This window comes from Calonectris borealis, chromosome 1 (genome assembly GCF_964195595.1).
Source record: "Calonectris borealis chromosome 1, bCalBor7.hap1.2, whole genome shotgun sequence".
Lineage (NCBI taxonomy): Eukaryota > Metazoa > Chordata > Aves > Procellariiformes > Procellariidae > Calonectris > Calonectris borealis.
This window is the reverse complement of record NC_134312.1, coordinates 188,199,065-188,216,743: the sequence shown is the minus strand read 5'-3', so window position 1 is coordinate 188,216,743 and position 17,679 is coordinate 188,199,065. Positions and strand designations below refer to the sequence as shown.

The 17,679-nt window shown below is 37.9% G+C and overlaps 1 protein-coding gene across 2 annotated transcripts in view; it reads right to left on the bottom strand.

Moving 5' to 3' along the window:
• The window catches only part of COG3 (component of oligomeric golgi complex 3), a 31,173-nt gene that overhangs the window by 13,004 nt on the left and 490 nt on the right, over positions 1–17,679 (bottom strand). Inside the window, exons 1-15 of one of the 2 annotated variants that reach the window (XM_075139459.1) lie at positions 16,693–17,495; positions 15,471–15,617; positions 14,870–14,931; positions 13,024–13,189; positions 12,142–12,216; positions 11,929–12,021; positions 11,488–11,613; positions 9,167–9,247; positions 8,910–8,953; positions 8,575–8,701; positions 7,970–8,061; positions 7,067–7,206; positions 5,617–5,777; positions 3,084–3,189; positions 981–1,105 (exon numbers count right to left, since the gene is read on the bottom strand). In XM_075139459.1, the coding sequence (XP_074995560.1) occupies positions 981–1,105; positions 3,084–3,189; positions 5,617–5,777; positions 7,067–7,206; positions 7,970–8,061; positions 8,575–8,701; positions 8,910–8,953; positions 9,167–9,247; positions 11,488–11,613; positions 11,929–12,021; positions 12,142–12,216; positions 13,024–13,189; positions 14,870–14,931; positions 15,471–15,503 (1,431 nt within the window). In that variant the 5' untranslated portion in view covers positions 15,504–15,617; positions 16,693–17,495. Of the gene's footprint in view, positions 1–980; positions 1,106–3,083; positions 3,190–5,616; positions 5,778–7,066; positions 7,207–7,969; positions 8,062–8,574; positions 8,702–8,909; positions 8,954–9,166; positions 9,248–11,487; positions 11,614–11,928; positions 12,022–12,141; positions 12,217–13,023; positions 13,190–14,869; positions 14,932–15,470; positions 15,618–16,692; positions 17,496–17,679 lie in introns of those variants that run through there. The other variant, XM_075139467.1, reaches the window with a different exon arrangement.

Genomic DNA, 17,679 nt, shown 5'->3' with positions numbered 1-17,679 from the left:
AAGGCACACCAGTTCTGCTAGAATATCTCAGTGAAAAAATAAACAAACCACTGCACAGACACACTATAAATGAGCCTTGCACACAACACAAAAACGACCTCATCTCCAAACGTCTAGCTGAAAACAAGGGCAAATACTCATTTATCTTTAATGAGATTGATATATTAAGCAATAAAGTATTAATATTTTCCAACTTCTTTTTAAGCAAATAGCATTTTGGTAGCAGTTTCACATAACACCTATCAAAGATATTTTGAAATGTATTTAATAAAGATACAACACACACAGAAAAGCAAAACCACTTGCATTATGTTTCTCAGAGACTTATTAGCCTTTTATGCTATTGACAGACATAAATCAGATTCTGAAGGGCAAGTCTTAAAATACTTGTGAAGTAAACACCACTTTTGTTTCTGTTAGACATGAAGATTCTTACTGTCTTAAACTTTGGAAATGTCTCCTACATTTTGGAAGGTGAAAAGATGTGCCACAAAATATTTTTGAGAACATTTCCAAAACGTAGAAGTAGTAGAGTCACCAGTCATTTTTAAGACCAGAAACCACCTTGTCTGATGTTCTGCAAAGCACATAGCAAGAAACATATTCACCCAGTAATTTCAGCAATAAGATAATTCTCTATAATCAACCCAGAACTTTCTATTCTTTCTTGTCCTATTCACTCCTCAACTTTGGTGTGCTAAGAATCTTAAGCATCAGACATGGAAGTATTTCTGTAATAGCAAAAGCAATAGATGTACAAACCAGTGCCTTTTTAATAAATCTACAAATACAAAATTGTCTAGGAAATGGTGACCCAAATTTGTCAGTTCACTTGTTTTACATAAAGATAGCAGCAAAAAGACTAAGAGATAACAAAGGCCAGTAATTGTCCATTCCTAATTTACATTAAAATATTCAGATATGGTGCTACACACTTCATAACTTCACTTAAAAAATTAGATAAAGAAATTTTTGCATACGTCTATACATCTGTACAGTTTGGAGAGACACACTAGAGTCCTTCTGACAGTAGGATACCACATTCCATGCAGATCTGCTGGTGAAATCGTGGTCTGGTGCTTGGGATTAAGGGATTCTGCTGAACCTGTTTAAAAGTAAATCACACACATGAAAAACTTGCCCATCTGTCCTTTCAACTGAAGGAGACGGCAATATCGACTGCACTTTATACTGACTTAGACATATTTTATTGCACCCAAACAGGTTAGGTTTTTTTTGTCCTTCTGAGCAGGTCAGTACTAGATTTCTGATGCGTATAGAGCACATGGCTGTTAAAGACATGAATTCGCCTCCAGGGATGGCCCAGCTCAACCTTTTTTAAAGAGTTAGTTTTACAGGCATGTCTCCAATGACACACCCACCCCTCCCAAACTTAGCTCAACAGCTGAAATGATCAAACAATTACTGAAAAAAAAGGCATGGGAGAAAAAAGAAAAAAATGGTTAGTGATCATGGAACTACAGGAGATGCTCAGGAAAAAAAAAAAAAAGGAAAAAAACATTCCATCAATTTTACTTCTTCATGCTTTCCTTTCTCCTGGGGATAATCCTACACGGATTAAACAGTTGCAGAAAGTGTAAGGTTTAAACATCATGTTAATAACTGCAAAAATAATGGCAAAACCAATTTTGTCATGAGGGGGTTGTAATCATAAAAAAGTGCTCCTCCTGGGTAACCTTTGTAATAATTCTGTATGCTCAAAATGGATTTTCACAACACCTGACAGACAGAAGTCCTGTATTATTTTCATTTTGTCCTTAAATCCTGGGAAACAGCTGAGTCAATAGCATCAGAACTCTGATTACAATTCAAAAAAGTAAAATTTTTAAAGTTTTACCTAATGACGGAATAAGCACTTGTGAAGTGTTATGTGATCACTGCGGGAACTGTCTAAAATAATTCAGCAATATCTTTCTACCTTTTGCAACAATAAATTTATTGCCACAGTAATTAGAAGGCCTGTAGACCTTAGTTGTCAGTTTGAAATTCCTAGGCTGTTTATTAGTCACTTCAGCTACTCCTGAGGCATTGAAATGGGAGAGAGGCACCTTTGAAGGGCAAATAATCCCAATTATCTCAGACACTTATCTTCAAATTACACCATATAGGTTCCTTCCGTCGCCTGAATGCAGGTGGGATTTACAGGACTTGCGAATGCCGCACGCCTGGCTTGAAGTGGGATTTGTGGAGTCCAGTTAGAAACAGCCAGAAAGACCTTGGCAGGCCTTGCAAGTCAAAAGCAAGAAACTACCAGGTAATCAAAAGGAATATGAGAAAAAACTGACAAAGAGCTGAGAAAGGTGCTGCTGGGAAAAATAACGCTGTACCATTCTGAACAATAATCAAATAGAAGGAGAAATTCTTCATGGATCTTAGACAAAAATTTAAAGGGTTGTAATGCTCAAATGACTGGCATCAAAAGAGCCACATTTCACGGAATTTGCTTCCAGTTCACTGTAATTTATGGGCACATGGGTCACATATTTAAAAAGTCAAGAACTACATTCTGAATTATTGTAAACAGCTAAAATTACTAAGCAATTCCACTTCAATAAGTGGAAACGCATTCAAAGGAAGAAGTCGCTTTCCCAGATAAAGGCACACACAAAGACACTCCTAGATGCTCAAAGCATTCATTTAAGAGACATGCCTGACACATCAAACCACCCTTCTCGGCTTAGCACAGCTAACAAACAGCAGCATCCTTAAGTATACATCTTGATGCTAGGGCTACTTTGCAGTAGAGAATACAGAAGCTCAGTTTTACACAAAGTACAATAGATGCTGTCAGCTACAAAAGTAATTGCTTCACAAAATGGATTGCACTGGAAGCACAAAGAAATGCCACCAAAAGAACAAGATTAAGTTGTTTCTCATTCCAAAAAAAAAAACAACCACGTTATTAAGAACCCTGAGACAAAGTTCACTCTCAAAATCTCGTATGTTTCCCTAGGAAAATAATCCTTTAAGATACATGCAAGTTTCTCACTGATGGTTCAAGTTAACGCTCACTCTCTGTAAGCTTTATGCATTAATTTGACAACATGAGATATATTTCGTACCAGATTTAACTAAGCTGCAGGACTCGGGATCTTCTAGCCGGACATCTGAAAATGAAGCTTCAGATGGCAGCTTCTTCTGTTCCTCTTTTAAACTCTGTGCAATTTGCTGCAGAGGAAGATACACCACAAAATTTTAATTTTTTTTTCTCCTTAATTTAAGCAGCATTACACTGCTTTGATTACAATACAGAAAAGCATACTAAATTGTAAAAGAAGTCAGCTACACTCAGCTCCCCAGTGTTTCAAAGATATTAAAAGAACTAAAGACAGATGTTTGCAAAACAGCAGCAGAAGCATTTCAATATCAATTTAAGATTCATAAGTATTACACAGATCTGAGTAAAGCACTGTTCTTTCCATTTTGCTTGTTTTTACTGATCTCTAAATAATAACCAGTGAAGCCACCTAGAAAGAGAAGCTCAAAATAGGGGAACCCAATTCAACACTCACTTGGATTTCATACAGATAATTTCTGTGTTGACTTTATTCCTATAAATGGTATGTGCAGATGGCCCCTGCAGATGGCCCCAAAGTACTCTCTAGTTTATTCCCTGCAGGAGTTCAACAAAAAGCTTTCCCCTAACATTACTCAACACTTACACACTTCAACCTTTTTCACTACTTGGTCTGCTTCAAAGCAATGAGAGGCAGCAAGAATGGGCAAAGAACTGCATTAATATTTGAGCAGAACAGCACAAGAAATATTTCTGCCCTGTGCTTTTAACATTTTAATAATTCATTTACTCAGACAGAAGGTCTCTCTAAATAGCAAGGTTTTGAAGTTTAAAAGCAACCAGGTAGCAAAATGAATCTCAAACCAGGCAAAAATGGGAGTCTTACAAGGACGTAGGAAGAGCAGCGTAATTTCTCAATTTAGAATGAACCATAAAACTCACTTTCTTCTTCTTCCTAACTGAACAGCCATAGGACCCTAGTTAGAAAATAAGGCCTTGTGTAGACCAACTATCTGCATTGCTTGCCTATAGAAGTTATAGCTAACATCAGAAAGTTCTCATAATCATTTTTTTATCCAGTTCTATTCACACAATTTTAGCAAACAAAAACCCAAACCAAACAAACAAATCTGCACTCCTAACAGTTACACTGGTAAAACTTTTGATCACTAATTGTTCTGAACGGAGGGATCCCATTTAGATACATTTTGTGTGGTAAGCTTCTCAATTACTATTTTAGTTTTTTCTTCAAAAGCTTATTAGTCCTTAAACTTTCAGTATAAAGGGCAAGTATTCTACAAACTCACTAGCTCAGGATTTGTAAATACTTTCCTAAAAACCTATGAATGTCCCTTATAATCACTAAAGCATAAACTGTAACATAATAAAAGCTTTAGATATGTATAAAGACAAAATTATAGCAACGTGAGTTCAGTACTAAAAAGTTTCTCACAGTGTTTGTCTGTTTACAGGCAAGAATTGAACACAATAAGGTACAGTTATACAATGTTAATTTCTTCCAACCCACAGCAAAAAAAAAAAAAAATATATATAGCTATAAAGCTTCTGCATTTTATATAAGTAATGCTCTGATTCTGAAGTCAAACAACAGCTCCTCTACCAACTGGTCAGCTGCAAATACGTCCTACAATTTTCTAAGCACCACCAGCTATTCTGGTAGGTAGATGGAAAGCAGAATAGAGCAATAAAATCCAGATCTTGCTACTCCATGTCAGAATTGCCATTCTTAGTCAACTCAATCCTTTGACAGCTTGGGCCTCTCATTATAAAGTGAATGGCAACAGTTATTTGGTGAGATCTTTATTATGCTTAATCCCTTCCATGCAATGCTACCTTTCAGTTGCATATCAAATGCAGTTTGCTCTAGTCAAAAACTGATTCAAAGTCTTTCATTTTTTATTTCTGTGAGTAGTTTCATTCTGAAATCTTTCATCAATATAGTATTGACCTTTCAAAGTAAGTAGAATTAGTTCGATTCCTTTCAACAGGAACATTGACTTAAAGGGCTTGGAATGACTACAAAAATGGCTAATACTGATAAGAACTTGAAAAAGGCTACTGGAAACCATTGCTGACATGTTAAATTACCTAAAGGTACAAGCAAGTCTCCCCTCACACTGTCTCAGCATAGCATAGACACATGCATACCAAACACTACCTGACCAGTAATTCTGAAAACAAACTTGCAGCTAACTGTGCCTGTCTAAAGCTTCTCTTCAACTCCAGCTCAACTAGAAAATACACTGGGTAATACCTACTACTTAGGAAAGTAAACAAAAATTTACTGTTATGAGAGAAAATTTAGAAGGTTCAAGTTTAGATAAAACTGTTAACTGTGAGAACTATCGCCAGTTTTACTGGGTTTGACATAAAGTGTTCTCTGACATCTAGTTTAGGGTCATAATTTAATCAGCAGGTGCCAATTTGATAGTGCCAGTAATACTAAATACACCTTAAGAACTGGAAAGTTCCATCTGCAAAGCACTATACTGCACAATTGTATATACTGCATATAAAAGGAAAACCAATCAAGGACAATAAAAAAGCTGAACCTATACCTCCATCATTTCCAACTTGTCAGGATATGCAAGATCACCTGGAGCAGGCTTGTAGCCTGTGATATCAGTCTGAATGTAAATATGCGTCCTATAGACAAGACGCTCTTGTACGTCTTCTAACATCTGCTTGACACCAGCTGCAAATGCACCCAGTTGTTCAGCTGACAAAGGTAAAAAAAAGGCACAAATTTGTTAATTTAATTACAAAACAAGCTTATAGACACAAAAGTTTCAAGAATCACTTACAGAACCATCACAAAACTGGCTTGCTGCGGATGAAATCAGATTATTTTTGGAACAGCAGCATGCAGACAAATTTGTGACAAACAAGGAATTACTGAACTCCATATTGCAGCTGCTTCAGCTGCCCAAATTTTCAATAGATTGTGAAAATGTGATCTCACCCTGATAACATCAGACACCATGTTAGAATTAAGCATTCTAATTATTTGAGACTTGGGTACATCAAGTGGCATTTCTGCCTGGACACCAAACCAACGTGCTTTGGTTCTATCACAGCCAATGCCTGCAGTGCAACTGTCGGGAGTTGACAAGCTAACTCATCTACCTACCTACCAGAACAGATGATCCAAAGCAGCTCATGCCCAACTTAAGAACTACTGTATCAGCCTAAATTTAAGTAGTAGAAAGTCACTTCGTAAGATTAGCTGAAAGATTATGTCACCGATTTTTTCCTCATTCCCAACAGTATTACTATTCTACTTCCAGGAAAATGAGCAATTCTTCTTGATATCGGCACAGCTTCAGAGACAAAGAGCTACGCTGTGTTATATACCAGCTACCAAGTATGATTTCTGTTTATCACTTGATGCAGGGTTAAGACTGCAAAATGATTCCATTACGCATGGAAACAAGATACCAGATTTGTTTCTGATGGTCAACTCACTTCTATGATACTATGAGCTCTGAACGCTTCCAAAACTCCAAAATCTCTACCAGCTATGAAACTCCTCTGCTGAGGTTACAATTTCTAGTCTGGGAAACACTATGTCAAGGAGAATGAAAAAATCAGGTTTGCATTCCTTTGTTTTTTCATCATGTATGGAGAGCTCTACATGGATGATGCATTAGCAGGGCCAAGCGAAGCAATTCATTCATTTGAAAAGTTCATTCATTCATTTGAATTTAAATCAATCCTGGTGCATGCATACGCACTGGGTGGATGCTTGCTTGCATTTGTACAATCTAGAGAAAATAGGACTCTATAACATCAGTATATTACTTTAAATGAAGATATACACAGACCCATAAATATAGACCTTTCTATTATAAGTGCAAAAACATAATTTATTTAAAATAAACTTACCTCATCTTTGACATGTTTAAGACCCATTAGAAAGAGAAAAATCTAGGGATTTTTTTGCCTATGCAATTTAATAATTTTATCAGTAAGACAGTTAAAAACAATCAGATTCCATCTATGAGTTACCATTGTTCTGTACATGATCTTCAAGCATCTCATTTTTGAGAATCCCGCAGAGTTCAGAAAGTGTCTCTAAGTGAATGACATGGATGATCATTGGCCTCAGGACATCATACAATGAAAGACACAACTTCTCCAAGAGTTCACTATGAAGAAAAAAATAAAACAAAGCGAAACACTTTCAGGATCCCGCAATACCAAAACAAAATTTTATCACAGACACGGATTATTTTATGGCAAAGATTTTTAAAAGGAGGGTGAGAAAACAATGCAAAACAGTATCATAGACGACTTAAGAAAGGACTGTTTAAAACATGAAGCTCTGATTTCGTACAAAGTCTTTTAAAAGATGTAGGATGCCAACTGCTTAAAATAGTGGTACAGTTTTGAATTCATTTTAAGATACATAAATTAAAAAAAAAAAAAACCACAAACAAAACATCAGGCACATGCAAATATTCCTCGACACTAAGGGCAGCTCACTAACTCTAAATCCTTGATGAAAAATGGCTGGAGTTCATCAGCTTAATTTTACACTGAAGTAAATGAAAAGCACTTCTGCAACTGACTGGCATAGAGGCAGTACAAAAACAGCTGAGAGCTGTGGCACTGTAAACTTCTACAGCTATTTCCAAAGCAACTGTGTGTTTTTATCTCCTTCAGATCATCTACAGAGCATTTACATTACTCAGATTATTTATGGAGAATGTAAAGTATCAGCTTCACTTGAAGAAAAAAGAAGACAAAAGAACATCAAATTCTGACGCATAAAGTGATGAAGGTTTTTTTTCTTGCTGGTTCTTACCAAACCACTTCAATATTATCCTACTTGCCATATACCATTGTCTGCTATATCACAGCATAGTAAATACAACATGCAGTAAAACAAAACCAGCATGTACCACCTACTCCAGTTTTGGTGTTGGTTTTGTGAAGAACTCATTGTAAAGCTGGTGTTCATCCTGGCATACATGGACCATAAAGGCACAACCACTTCGTACCTGTATTCACAGAAATACAAATACTTTAGTATTAAATTATTTTCCTTGCATCAGTGCCACAGGAGGTATTACAGATATTAGTATCATATCTTACATCATTATATTATATACTGTATTATTATTACTACAGCTATGATTAAATTGAAGCTTTGTGAAATTCAAAATTATTGAGATCAACTATAAAATTAAGGACTGAAAAGACGTTACTAGCCAAATAAAAGCTCATTGTGCAACGTCTGTCCCTTTTTGTTTCTGATGAAATTTAAGTAACCACATTTTATGCTTTTGCAAATACCCCTTTGTGAGGTTTGTAGCAGAGCAGAGTTTTTACAGAATAATCTTCCACAAAACATGCATTACTTGAAAATATTAGTAAAATTTTAATGATTCAAAACCAGAAACAAAAATGACAATTCTACATGTAAACGACTGAATTCAATAAGTACATTTTACTTGGGGGAAGGGGGATTAAAACATAACAAAATCCCCACAACACATGACTACTTTACCTACCAGAGCACAATGATCTCTGTTGTTCTGACTGGTTAATTCTGTAACAGTGCTAGCGATACTTGGACCAAGCAAAAGCTCCCTCTGGTCGAGGTAACATTGATGGATTTCATTGAGAACTTGTTGATACCTAGCCAAGAAATTAAAACAGTAACTGCATCCTAAAGCTCAGTTTTCTGGTAAATATAAAATTCATTCTAATGCCCCCTTTTACGTCTACAAAATTTCAATTTTTGAAACTTTCTTTTAAACTAATAATGTGTTAAACAGTACTTAAACAAAAGTAAAGATTTTAAAAACTTAAAATTGTTGAAAATAAATTATGTAGACATACTCACTCTGGCATTTTTTCAGATCTTTGCTCTACTTGTTCAATAAGAGTCTACTCAATAAAAAGAAAAAAGTATTATCAGTAAACTATTTTTTTTTCCGCTAATAATTGGAAAATAGTTTGCAGTGTTTTTCCAAGCACACAATACGCAATCTTTGGACATTCACTCTTGCACAATATGCAATCCTTGCATTCACACTACTAATAAATCCAAACACCATTTGCATAGCTTCCTTTTTAACAGTTAGTTACCAGCCTACTTACTCTGACTTTGGGAGCAGCTGCTCTGAATTTTACATAAAACAGCGTGAAGGCATTGTCAGAATTTGGCACAGCTGAAGGATCCTGAAAGAAGAGATGAGTAATTGGTTAAAAAGGAAAATATTATATTTGGCTTCTAGTATTTAATGGCTGAGATAATTAGGCTCTAAAACGGGGTATTGGTTCTTTATTCTTGTACTGCCAGCGGAACAGCTCTTTGGCGCTTTCCACCTAGAAAGGCACGCTTGTTTCAGAACTCGGATAAAGCCAGATGGAAGACCAAAACCCAACACAAAAGTTTCAACCAGTCTCTACAGCAAAAGTAACATTTTCAGTAATTACAGCATTCTCCATTAGAGACAACAATTTTCTCTGGACCTGCCACAGTAGTACTGATTGTTGCTCCTTAATCTGTAGTATCAAAACAGAACAAAATTTCCCGTTTACCTGCCAGTCCCAGGGTGGAGAAGCTAAATTTTAGCTCGCGTTCAAGCTTCAACTGGAATGTCAAGTTTTGAGGCAGTTGCCCCTGAGGCTCCCCAGCTTAGCTGGGCAGACAGCTTCAAATTAGACAAATTCTAGCACTAACGAAGCAGAGCAGAGACCCAATTCAGCCACCAGGCTTTCTGCCCCTTATCCCTACTGACAACAGAGAGAGAAGCGGATGGCCCTTCCTTGAAAGATGGTGGGGACAGGAAAACTCTTCCACCTTCCCCACCTCCTACTTTCATCCCTGCGAGCAATCTGATCATCATTCTACAAACACAGATCAAAACCCCCAAACACTCACATGTGAGTAGTAACAAAGAACATTTAGATCTCATCAGTCCCTTTCCAGTCCTGACAAGACCTCGTTATCTTGCAATAGGAAATCTCAACACTTGATCGCAGGTAAAGACCACTGGTCCAGTACTGCACTTCTAGCAGAAGCAGACGTTAGATGTTTCAGAGAAATATGCAAAACATCCACAAAACCCCCATGTAGATGGGAAGGAAGAGGTCATTTGACTCCTAAAAGACATCTCCTTCCTGACTTAAAACTGCTAAGCAGCAATTCAAATCCAGAAATAAGGTTTCACTTTCTGTAGACATGCTTATTATCAGACATGTTCAATTCTGTTTGAATTCAGCTCAGTCATGGCAATCCATTGGCATCAAGCCAACCTATACTTTTTTTAAAATAAAAACTAGTTTTGTACCAAACATGAAAAATGTTCAATGCCACTTAACCCAGATCTTCACTCCAGAAGCATCCTTTAGCAAGTTTCCATGAACATTGTCTAAAATCCCCTTCTTTTCGGTCTGTCAGTTCTCAATTCTAGCATCTTTCAATTTCACTGGTTATGTCTTATGACAAGAAGTTTGCCTGTAATAGGACCGGGCACAAGGCACACGACAATTAATTGGAGAAAGAAAGAAAGCGGGTAGAAAGCGACATTCCTCTCTCCTTTCTCCTCTGCCAAAATATTGCAGCACAAGACTATTAACATTTTAATGAGACCAAAAAACCTCCCTGCTCACCTTTATGCCTAAATCCCACTGGAGTGAGTGAGAGTAAAGCACCTAACTCTTCCCTGTGACTCTCCAACATCGCTGTCAACATTTCAAAACTAACCAAAACATACTGCCAAAACTAGTAGGAACAGTCACAGTTATTCTCTGCAGCTACACAAAGCACTGCAGACTTATCAAAAAGAAATATTTAGATGACCAAGAGCACCCAAAAATACTTACTGGAATATAATACTGAAAGAGTCGTGTCATGAACTCGGAGTTGTTGTACTTTAACGGTTTTCATCCTACAACACCCAGCTCTTGTATACTTTCTTCAAGTATTCCCTGGTGTGTTTCTGTGTCTCTAACGATCCACCTCCAAAACAGACCCCCACAGCACCCTTCCCATTTGGCAACACAGATAGCAGCGTGCACTGCAGCTGATCCAGAGCAACAGCGCAGACACTGGTCCAGGAGAGCATGCTGTCTGGCCAGCTGGCTGCTGCCTCTCTGACACCGTCGTTTATCCATCCCCGGCCTTCACTGAAGTTACTGTTCACTTACCTCAATTCACCTACTTCACCTTCTTCAATTTCCAGAATTTTTAAATTATTACTATTTTTAAATCTTTTGGATCACTAGGTGTCTGTCAGATTCGGCTGAAACTTGGCCAATCTACACAAACACTGTGGTATAGGACTGACGTATTTTCACACAAAACTGCTGACACCTCCCACCCTCCAAAAAAAAAAAAAAAGAGGAGAGAACTGTATAGTGTTACAACAGACATTTCAGTACAGCTCGAGTTACCACTTACTGATTCACCTTACCCTTTTCATTAACTGGCTTGTGAGGTTCTGTAGTGTATTCACAGTGTATGTCTTGATAAGGTGCATAGCTTTAGAAAGGCATTGTTTAAACTTAATCAAATATACAGGATAGTCTTTAAAATTTGGCTGAAAGAAATGAAAAATCCATTTTAAATACCAACAATAAGAGAGTCAGAAATTTATCAAAACTTAAAATACTCTTTTTACTAGCTAGAAATGCTAGTTTGTACAAACTAAAACCAGTATTTTATAAAAATTAAGCAGAATATTAAGTACATATTCAGTAAAAATTTCTTAAGTTTATAAACCGTCGTCTTTGCTTTCTTACTGTATTTGGCAGAGAGAACATTTTACAGGGAAAAAAACCCACCACAAAAATAGTATGAATACATAGTTTTGAAACTATTAAGATTTAACTAAAACCAATACAGAATTACTTACATGCGATGAAATATATGCAATACAATCATCAAGCTTAGCCAGCATGGGAATGAATCCTTCACTGTTCACAGACAGCGTAGGGGAATTCAATTTCTTTGGAAAACAAGATAAAGCATCGTTGTACGGAACCCAAGTTAACAGTGTTGGTGACAAAGTTCAAAACATCAGTACGCTTTCATTTTCTAAGACTATTGACAGTGAAAGAATACTTACTGTGTTGATGTTTTCCAGCTCATTAAAATAAGAAAGTTTCTGCTGGATGTTTTCAGCCAGGTCAACAAGTTCTGACTATTAAAAAACAATAAATAAAAGAAAATCAGCAACGTTGCAAGTAGTTTAAATATATATTTTTTATATATAAATAAATATATATATAAAAAAATTATTCAGCCTCCCTTTCACCTCTCAGCACACATCAGTGTTAACTAGCTCTAGAAAATTTGCAACTAAGTAAGTACAACAAAAAGATGCAGAATACAGCAGTGCTCTCTTGAGCTCTCTTACCAAAGCATTACTCTCAATAGTGTATTTAAAAACATATATTCTACAAGTTTGTCAGCATTCCACAGATACTACTGCATACAAACAGCAATGCTGTCATCAGTATTACAGAGAATTGTAGAAATCCTGCATTTCAGGATTAAAGCCTTTAAAAGTTCTCCCTTACCCAATCATGCTAAAAAGACATGTTCCTTATATCACTGTTGGAGCCGTTCATGAGGAGAAAGAAAGTATCTGGGAAATAAGCTCGTAACTTTAAAAAAAAAAAAATTTCTTCTTGCAATAACCAGCTCAAAATACTTCTGTAAGTGATATGAATTATTAATCTCGATAAAGTTTGCACTTGTCAGGCACCAGTTACAAAAGTTCCCCTCCGCTAGCTATCCTTCTTGATTAAAGTGTTTATCAACACATACTGAACATTTTACTGCACAGAGCCTGGCACCCTAGCTGCAGGTGAAACACACCAAAAACAAGGTCCAAAGCAAATGGAGGGATTGTCACCACAGCTCACCAATTTTCCCACTCTGAGAAAAAGAAACTTTCTTTTACAGAATCTTAGAAGTTTCCAGTAACCTTCCCATCAAAGATTACCTGCTCTTTCAAAAGTTGTTCACAGGCCTCATGCAGCGTTCCTGTCTTTGTGGACACAAAAAGATACTGTTTTTGCAGTGACTCCAGGTGCTGAAGGGCACTATTCACATCGTTCAAGATAGCATCACACTGCTCCTGAAAGCCAGACAAGTAATCCCTCATCTGTCTAGAAAAAGAGAATCAACAGATAACAGAAGTAAAATTTCACTTTCTGTATTTGCAAATCCAGCTGCCTGCAGGGACGTTGCCACTACCGTTCCCTCTCTAGGAATAAAAGACCACTTGCATCAAGCAAGGGTGCACAATAAACAGATGTTTCGTGACCTGCAGAAATAACAGAGCTATAGGGTTTGGAATAGCCATTGCAGTAACTCCATTTCCCTGACATTCCTTATAGCAAGCCTACCCAGAAAGCAGCAGCACGCACCACAGACGCAGCACTAGTCTAGAGCACACGAATACTGTCTAAATGGGCAGCACAAACACAGTGACTACTGCGGGCTACTGCTACCAGCCAAATTCTACCTGCCTTGCTTCCAATAGGGGTGTTAATTTGGGTCTCTTCTTCTATACAATTTTCAGTTTCCATTTAGAAATTACTTTTGCTCTCTTAAACTAGCTGAAATTATCAAGAAGATTCAAAACTTACTGTGAGGACTGAAAGAGGCTTAAATGAAATAGATCCAGTGTCTAATGCCACCAAGTTTGTCTAAGGGTCAATGCAGATATAAACTCTAGATGATCACTAAATATACATCAAGCATTCAGCTTCACTAAAACATTATTTAAAATTAATTACTCTTGGATGTCAGTTAAAACTTCTGAGCTCTACTTTACCACATACAAAGCAGCAAGTAAAATCACAATTCTCTGTAGTCACGTGCAACCCTTTAGTGTACAACAGGCAAAGAACTTGCTTATTTTCCTCCTGCTCTGGCCTCCTACAAACCATTCTGCACCCATGCCACACTTAAATATCTGTGTGCACTATTATGAACACGTCAACTGACAAAGTGCAAGGGTGCTACTCTTTTTAGGTTGTTAACGATCTGATCATGGGCTTAGTATATGTCTAAACCTCTGCTTTTAAGAAACGTCATGTCCTCAAATGTCAGAGCAAGAAAGAAAGAGACAGACCAAAGAAAAGCAGAGAAAAACAGAAGAGGAGAATACAGCAGCATCTCTTTGTGGCCAAGGGCAAGTTTGTAAAGTCTCAAAACACAAGCCAGTTTCCATAAAAGCAGATTTGGCTAAGCCATTCAGCTGTACTTCAGATTCTTGAGGCATAACTGCGAAAGTCAGTGGGAAGGGGTTCTTCTGAGCCTGACAGAAAAGTCAGTTAGACAAAAATAGATGAGAATGCCAAGTCTCAAAACGGGAGTTGAGCAAAGTGTCAAGGAATGCAGGGAATGCAGATGCAGAATCACAGCCATAGTCACTGGTGAATCGAATGGAGAGAGCAGAAATGACTACCAGCCACACCTGCTTACAGTCTCACACTCGGAGGATGCCATTTCAATAGCTGCGGCAGTTGAAAAGGCATATGAAAGCTCTTAGATTGCCTTTGTCTACAGCCCCGTCTATAAGCCAAAACTAATTTCAATCTGTCTTAATATACTGGGCAGTTCAGAAGGAAATCTGCGTCCCTTTTAACTGCTCTGCCACAAGGGCAATAGCCTCCAGAGTGGGAGCAGGGCATACTGCCTTGGAAAGCTTCAGCTGTTCCAACACATTCCCCCATTCCCCGCCAGCTGACTCCAAATGCGTGCTAACATTATATGGACAAGATGAGGTCCTTCAAGGTTTAAATTGCTTACAGTGAAAAGAACTGAGGAAGAACACGTACCTATACTTGGCACCTTCATCTTGATCCATCTGTGTTTGTACCTGAGCAAACCAGGAGAAGAACTAGAAGAGATTTTATGGTGTGAACGATATAGATATCACATGCAATCCATTAAAAAAAAATCAGATCTAGGAAATGAAGATGAGCTTTTGTTAAAAACAGAGCTGTTTCAGAACTTAATTATTAATCAAGGAAACAAACTATAACTCCTCGTTGTAGGTCCCTTCCAACTGAAATATTCTATTCTATTCCTCCACTAAATTAAAATGGGAAAGACTGAATTTCATCTGGTTTTATTTGTACAAGAACAAGGCTGTCACGTTAGAAAGGAGGGGAGGGAACACAACATTCTTCTATATTATGAGCAACACCACCTTACTGAAGGGGTGCCTCACTCTCACATAAGACTCCACTTGAAACAGGAAAAGTATCTGTCACTTAAGAGCTAAGACTTCAACGATCCCCCCCCTCCCCCGAGTTTCTTCATGCATCTTGAAAACAGCCCAAAAAATTTAACAAACCCACCAAAAGCTAGGTAAGAAACTCACAGAATTCTCTGAAGACGACTGCTGCAACTTGGAGGTTATTCAGCATCACTTACCTGTTGTGCTGTTTCAATTCTTTCATCTTCCATCCCCAGTATGGCAAATCCTTTCAAGAGGACATCCTCTGTGGATTCTGGCACCGCAGCCGTCAGCGTAACAGTTAGCGACTGGGATGTTAGGCTGCACAAATCTTCAATTGGAAGCTGTTCACAAAACCCCACAAATTTTAGTTAGAGAACTTACTAAGAATTAGTATATTCAGCTCAACTACAATAACACAATCTAAAGCATCAACTTCAGAAAATGACAGGCGTCTACTTCTGAAGAAACAAATGCTATGGACATTTTATCTATCAATATGATAATACACCAACAACTACCATATTTATATATTCAGAAACACCTAACAATTTTTTTTTTAAAGTTAGAAAATACTATACAGCATTTTATAAAGGTACACAATTGTGTAAGAACAGAAACTGAATGTACATGTACCTGACATACTGATGAGCTATACTTTAATTTCCAATTTAACTGTTTCTGTACCCAGAGTAATGCATAGAACAGTATCTGAGAACATAAGAATTCAGAATGCACGCAGAAGCAAAAATAAATGCCACTATTGTCTACACTACATGGCAACACCACTGTACAGGAATTGTCAGATTTTTTTGCCAGATATTGAAAGAAAATTCAAGATTTAACACTGCCAGAATTTATTCAGGATATAGTGTTTCATATTCTTTCAAACGCTTTTTAATGAAGAAATCAAGCTAAAAAGAAAGGCTTTTTTAGAATACAAGGAATAGCTCTGCTGAACAGGAATTATCGGCCACAATGATTTTTTAAGCAAGAAAAATATGGAGAAAAGTAACTTGACAGAAATTGTATTAAAGTATGATTGGAAACTATTAATTAGCTTATATGGAAGAAATTAATTCAAGAAAACAAGTATCATTATATACTCTTAATTAACGTAATACCCTTTTTAATTCAATTGTCAAGTAAAGTATGTTTTCTATTGCCGAAAACATCAGTAACATAAAAACAGAATACAAATTAAATACAGATTGGTATCTCTCTAGAAAATTACTCGCTTAATAAAATATTCATTGCCTGGCAATACTAGTCCGGCAAAGAAAGAACAACCAGGATTTCAACTATTTGAGAAAAGACAGATTGACCTATCTTGTTCAACTTCCACATATTTCTCCCCATCGCCCCCCAAAACAGGCAGAACCCTAGCTGGGGTGCCAGGGTTTCTCTCTTGACTACTACTGAGGAAAAGACGCGTCCATCAGAGCCTGCTTTTTCAGAACAGCTGAGACGCCACTGTCCCAATCCACTTCAGCAGAAGCCAGGATCAGCTGAAGTACTCAATGTCTTGGCATCCCGGTTGTCCTGCTGGCAGATACCATACCTGCCTTGTTGCAAAGTTGGTTTAGATCCTTACGAACATCCTCCAATAGCAGCACATCCTTCTACAATCATTTTGGATGCCTGCCAATATTTACTTTAGTACAGTTGCATACTGTACTAAAGCTTACACAAAAAAGAAACCAGGAAGCACGAAATGAAACAGGTGTATTTCAGGAAGGAATTGCTTTACCCCCTCCCCCTTGTTACTCTGACCTTTCAGACACTTGCTGAGAGCCAACTTTGTTGATTTTATGGCACTATACCTGGTAGTATGACCCTGCTCAAATACAAAGCCTCTCACGAAAAGCACAGTTAAGGAATGCAAACATTTTGCTCCCCTTCCCTTTGTAGACAAGGAAGCATTCATAAATAATCACCTTGTCAGAGTCTGATATTTTATAACCGAGTGGGAGACCACATCTTCCGTGGTAATGACAAATTATTAAGCTTTTTACCACTATTCCTGGCTTTATACGGCTCGCTGAACTACCTGCAAGCTGCACCAGGAAATAAGAGTGGTGCCAGCAGCGAGGCACCAACCAGAGTCAAATCGAGAGGGCCAGAACCACGTAACTCCTCGACTAAAGCTCCCCATTTCAAGAGGGCAAACCTTGACGAGCCGAGGGAAGCAGTGAGGACGGGCAGAGAGAGCCCCGCGGATTTTAAGAGGAAAGCTGCCACCGCTGCCCACAAACCCCCGCAGGCCGGGCGGCACCGGGCGCCTCGGGAGGGCTGAAGGCAGAGCGAGCCCTCCCCAGGGAGGCCAAACGGGACGACGGGCTGGGGAAGCGGCTGCGGGCGGCGCGGGGGCAGGGCTCACAGCCCCGCCGGCCTGACACCCCGCCG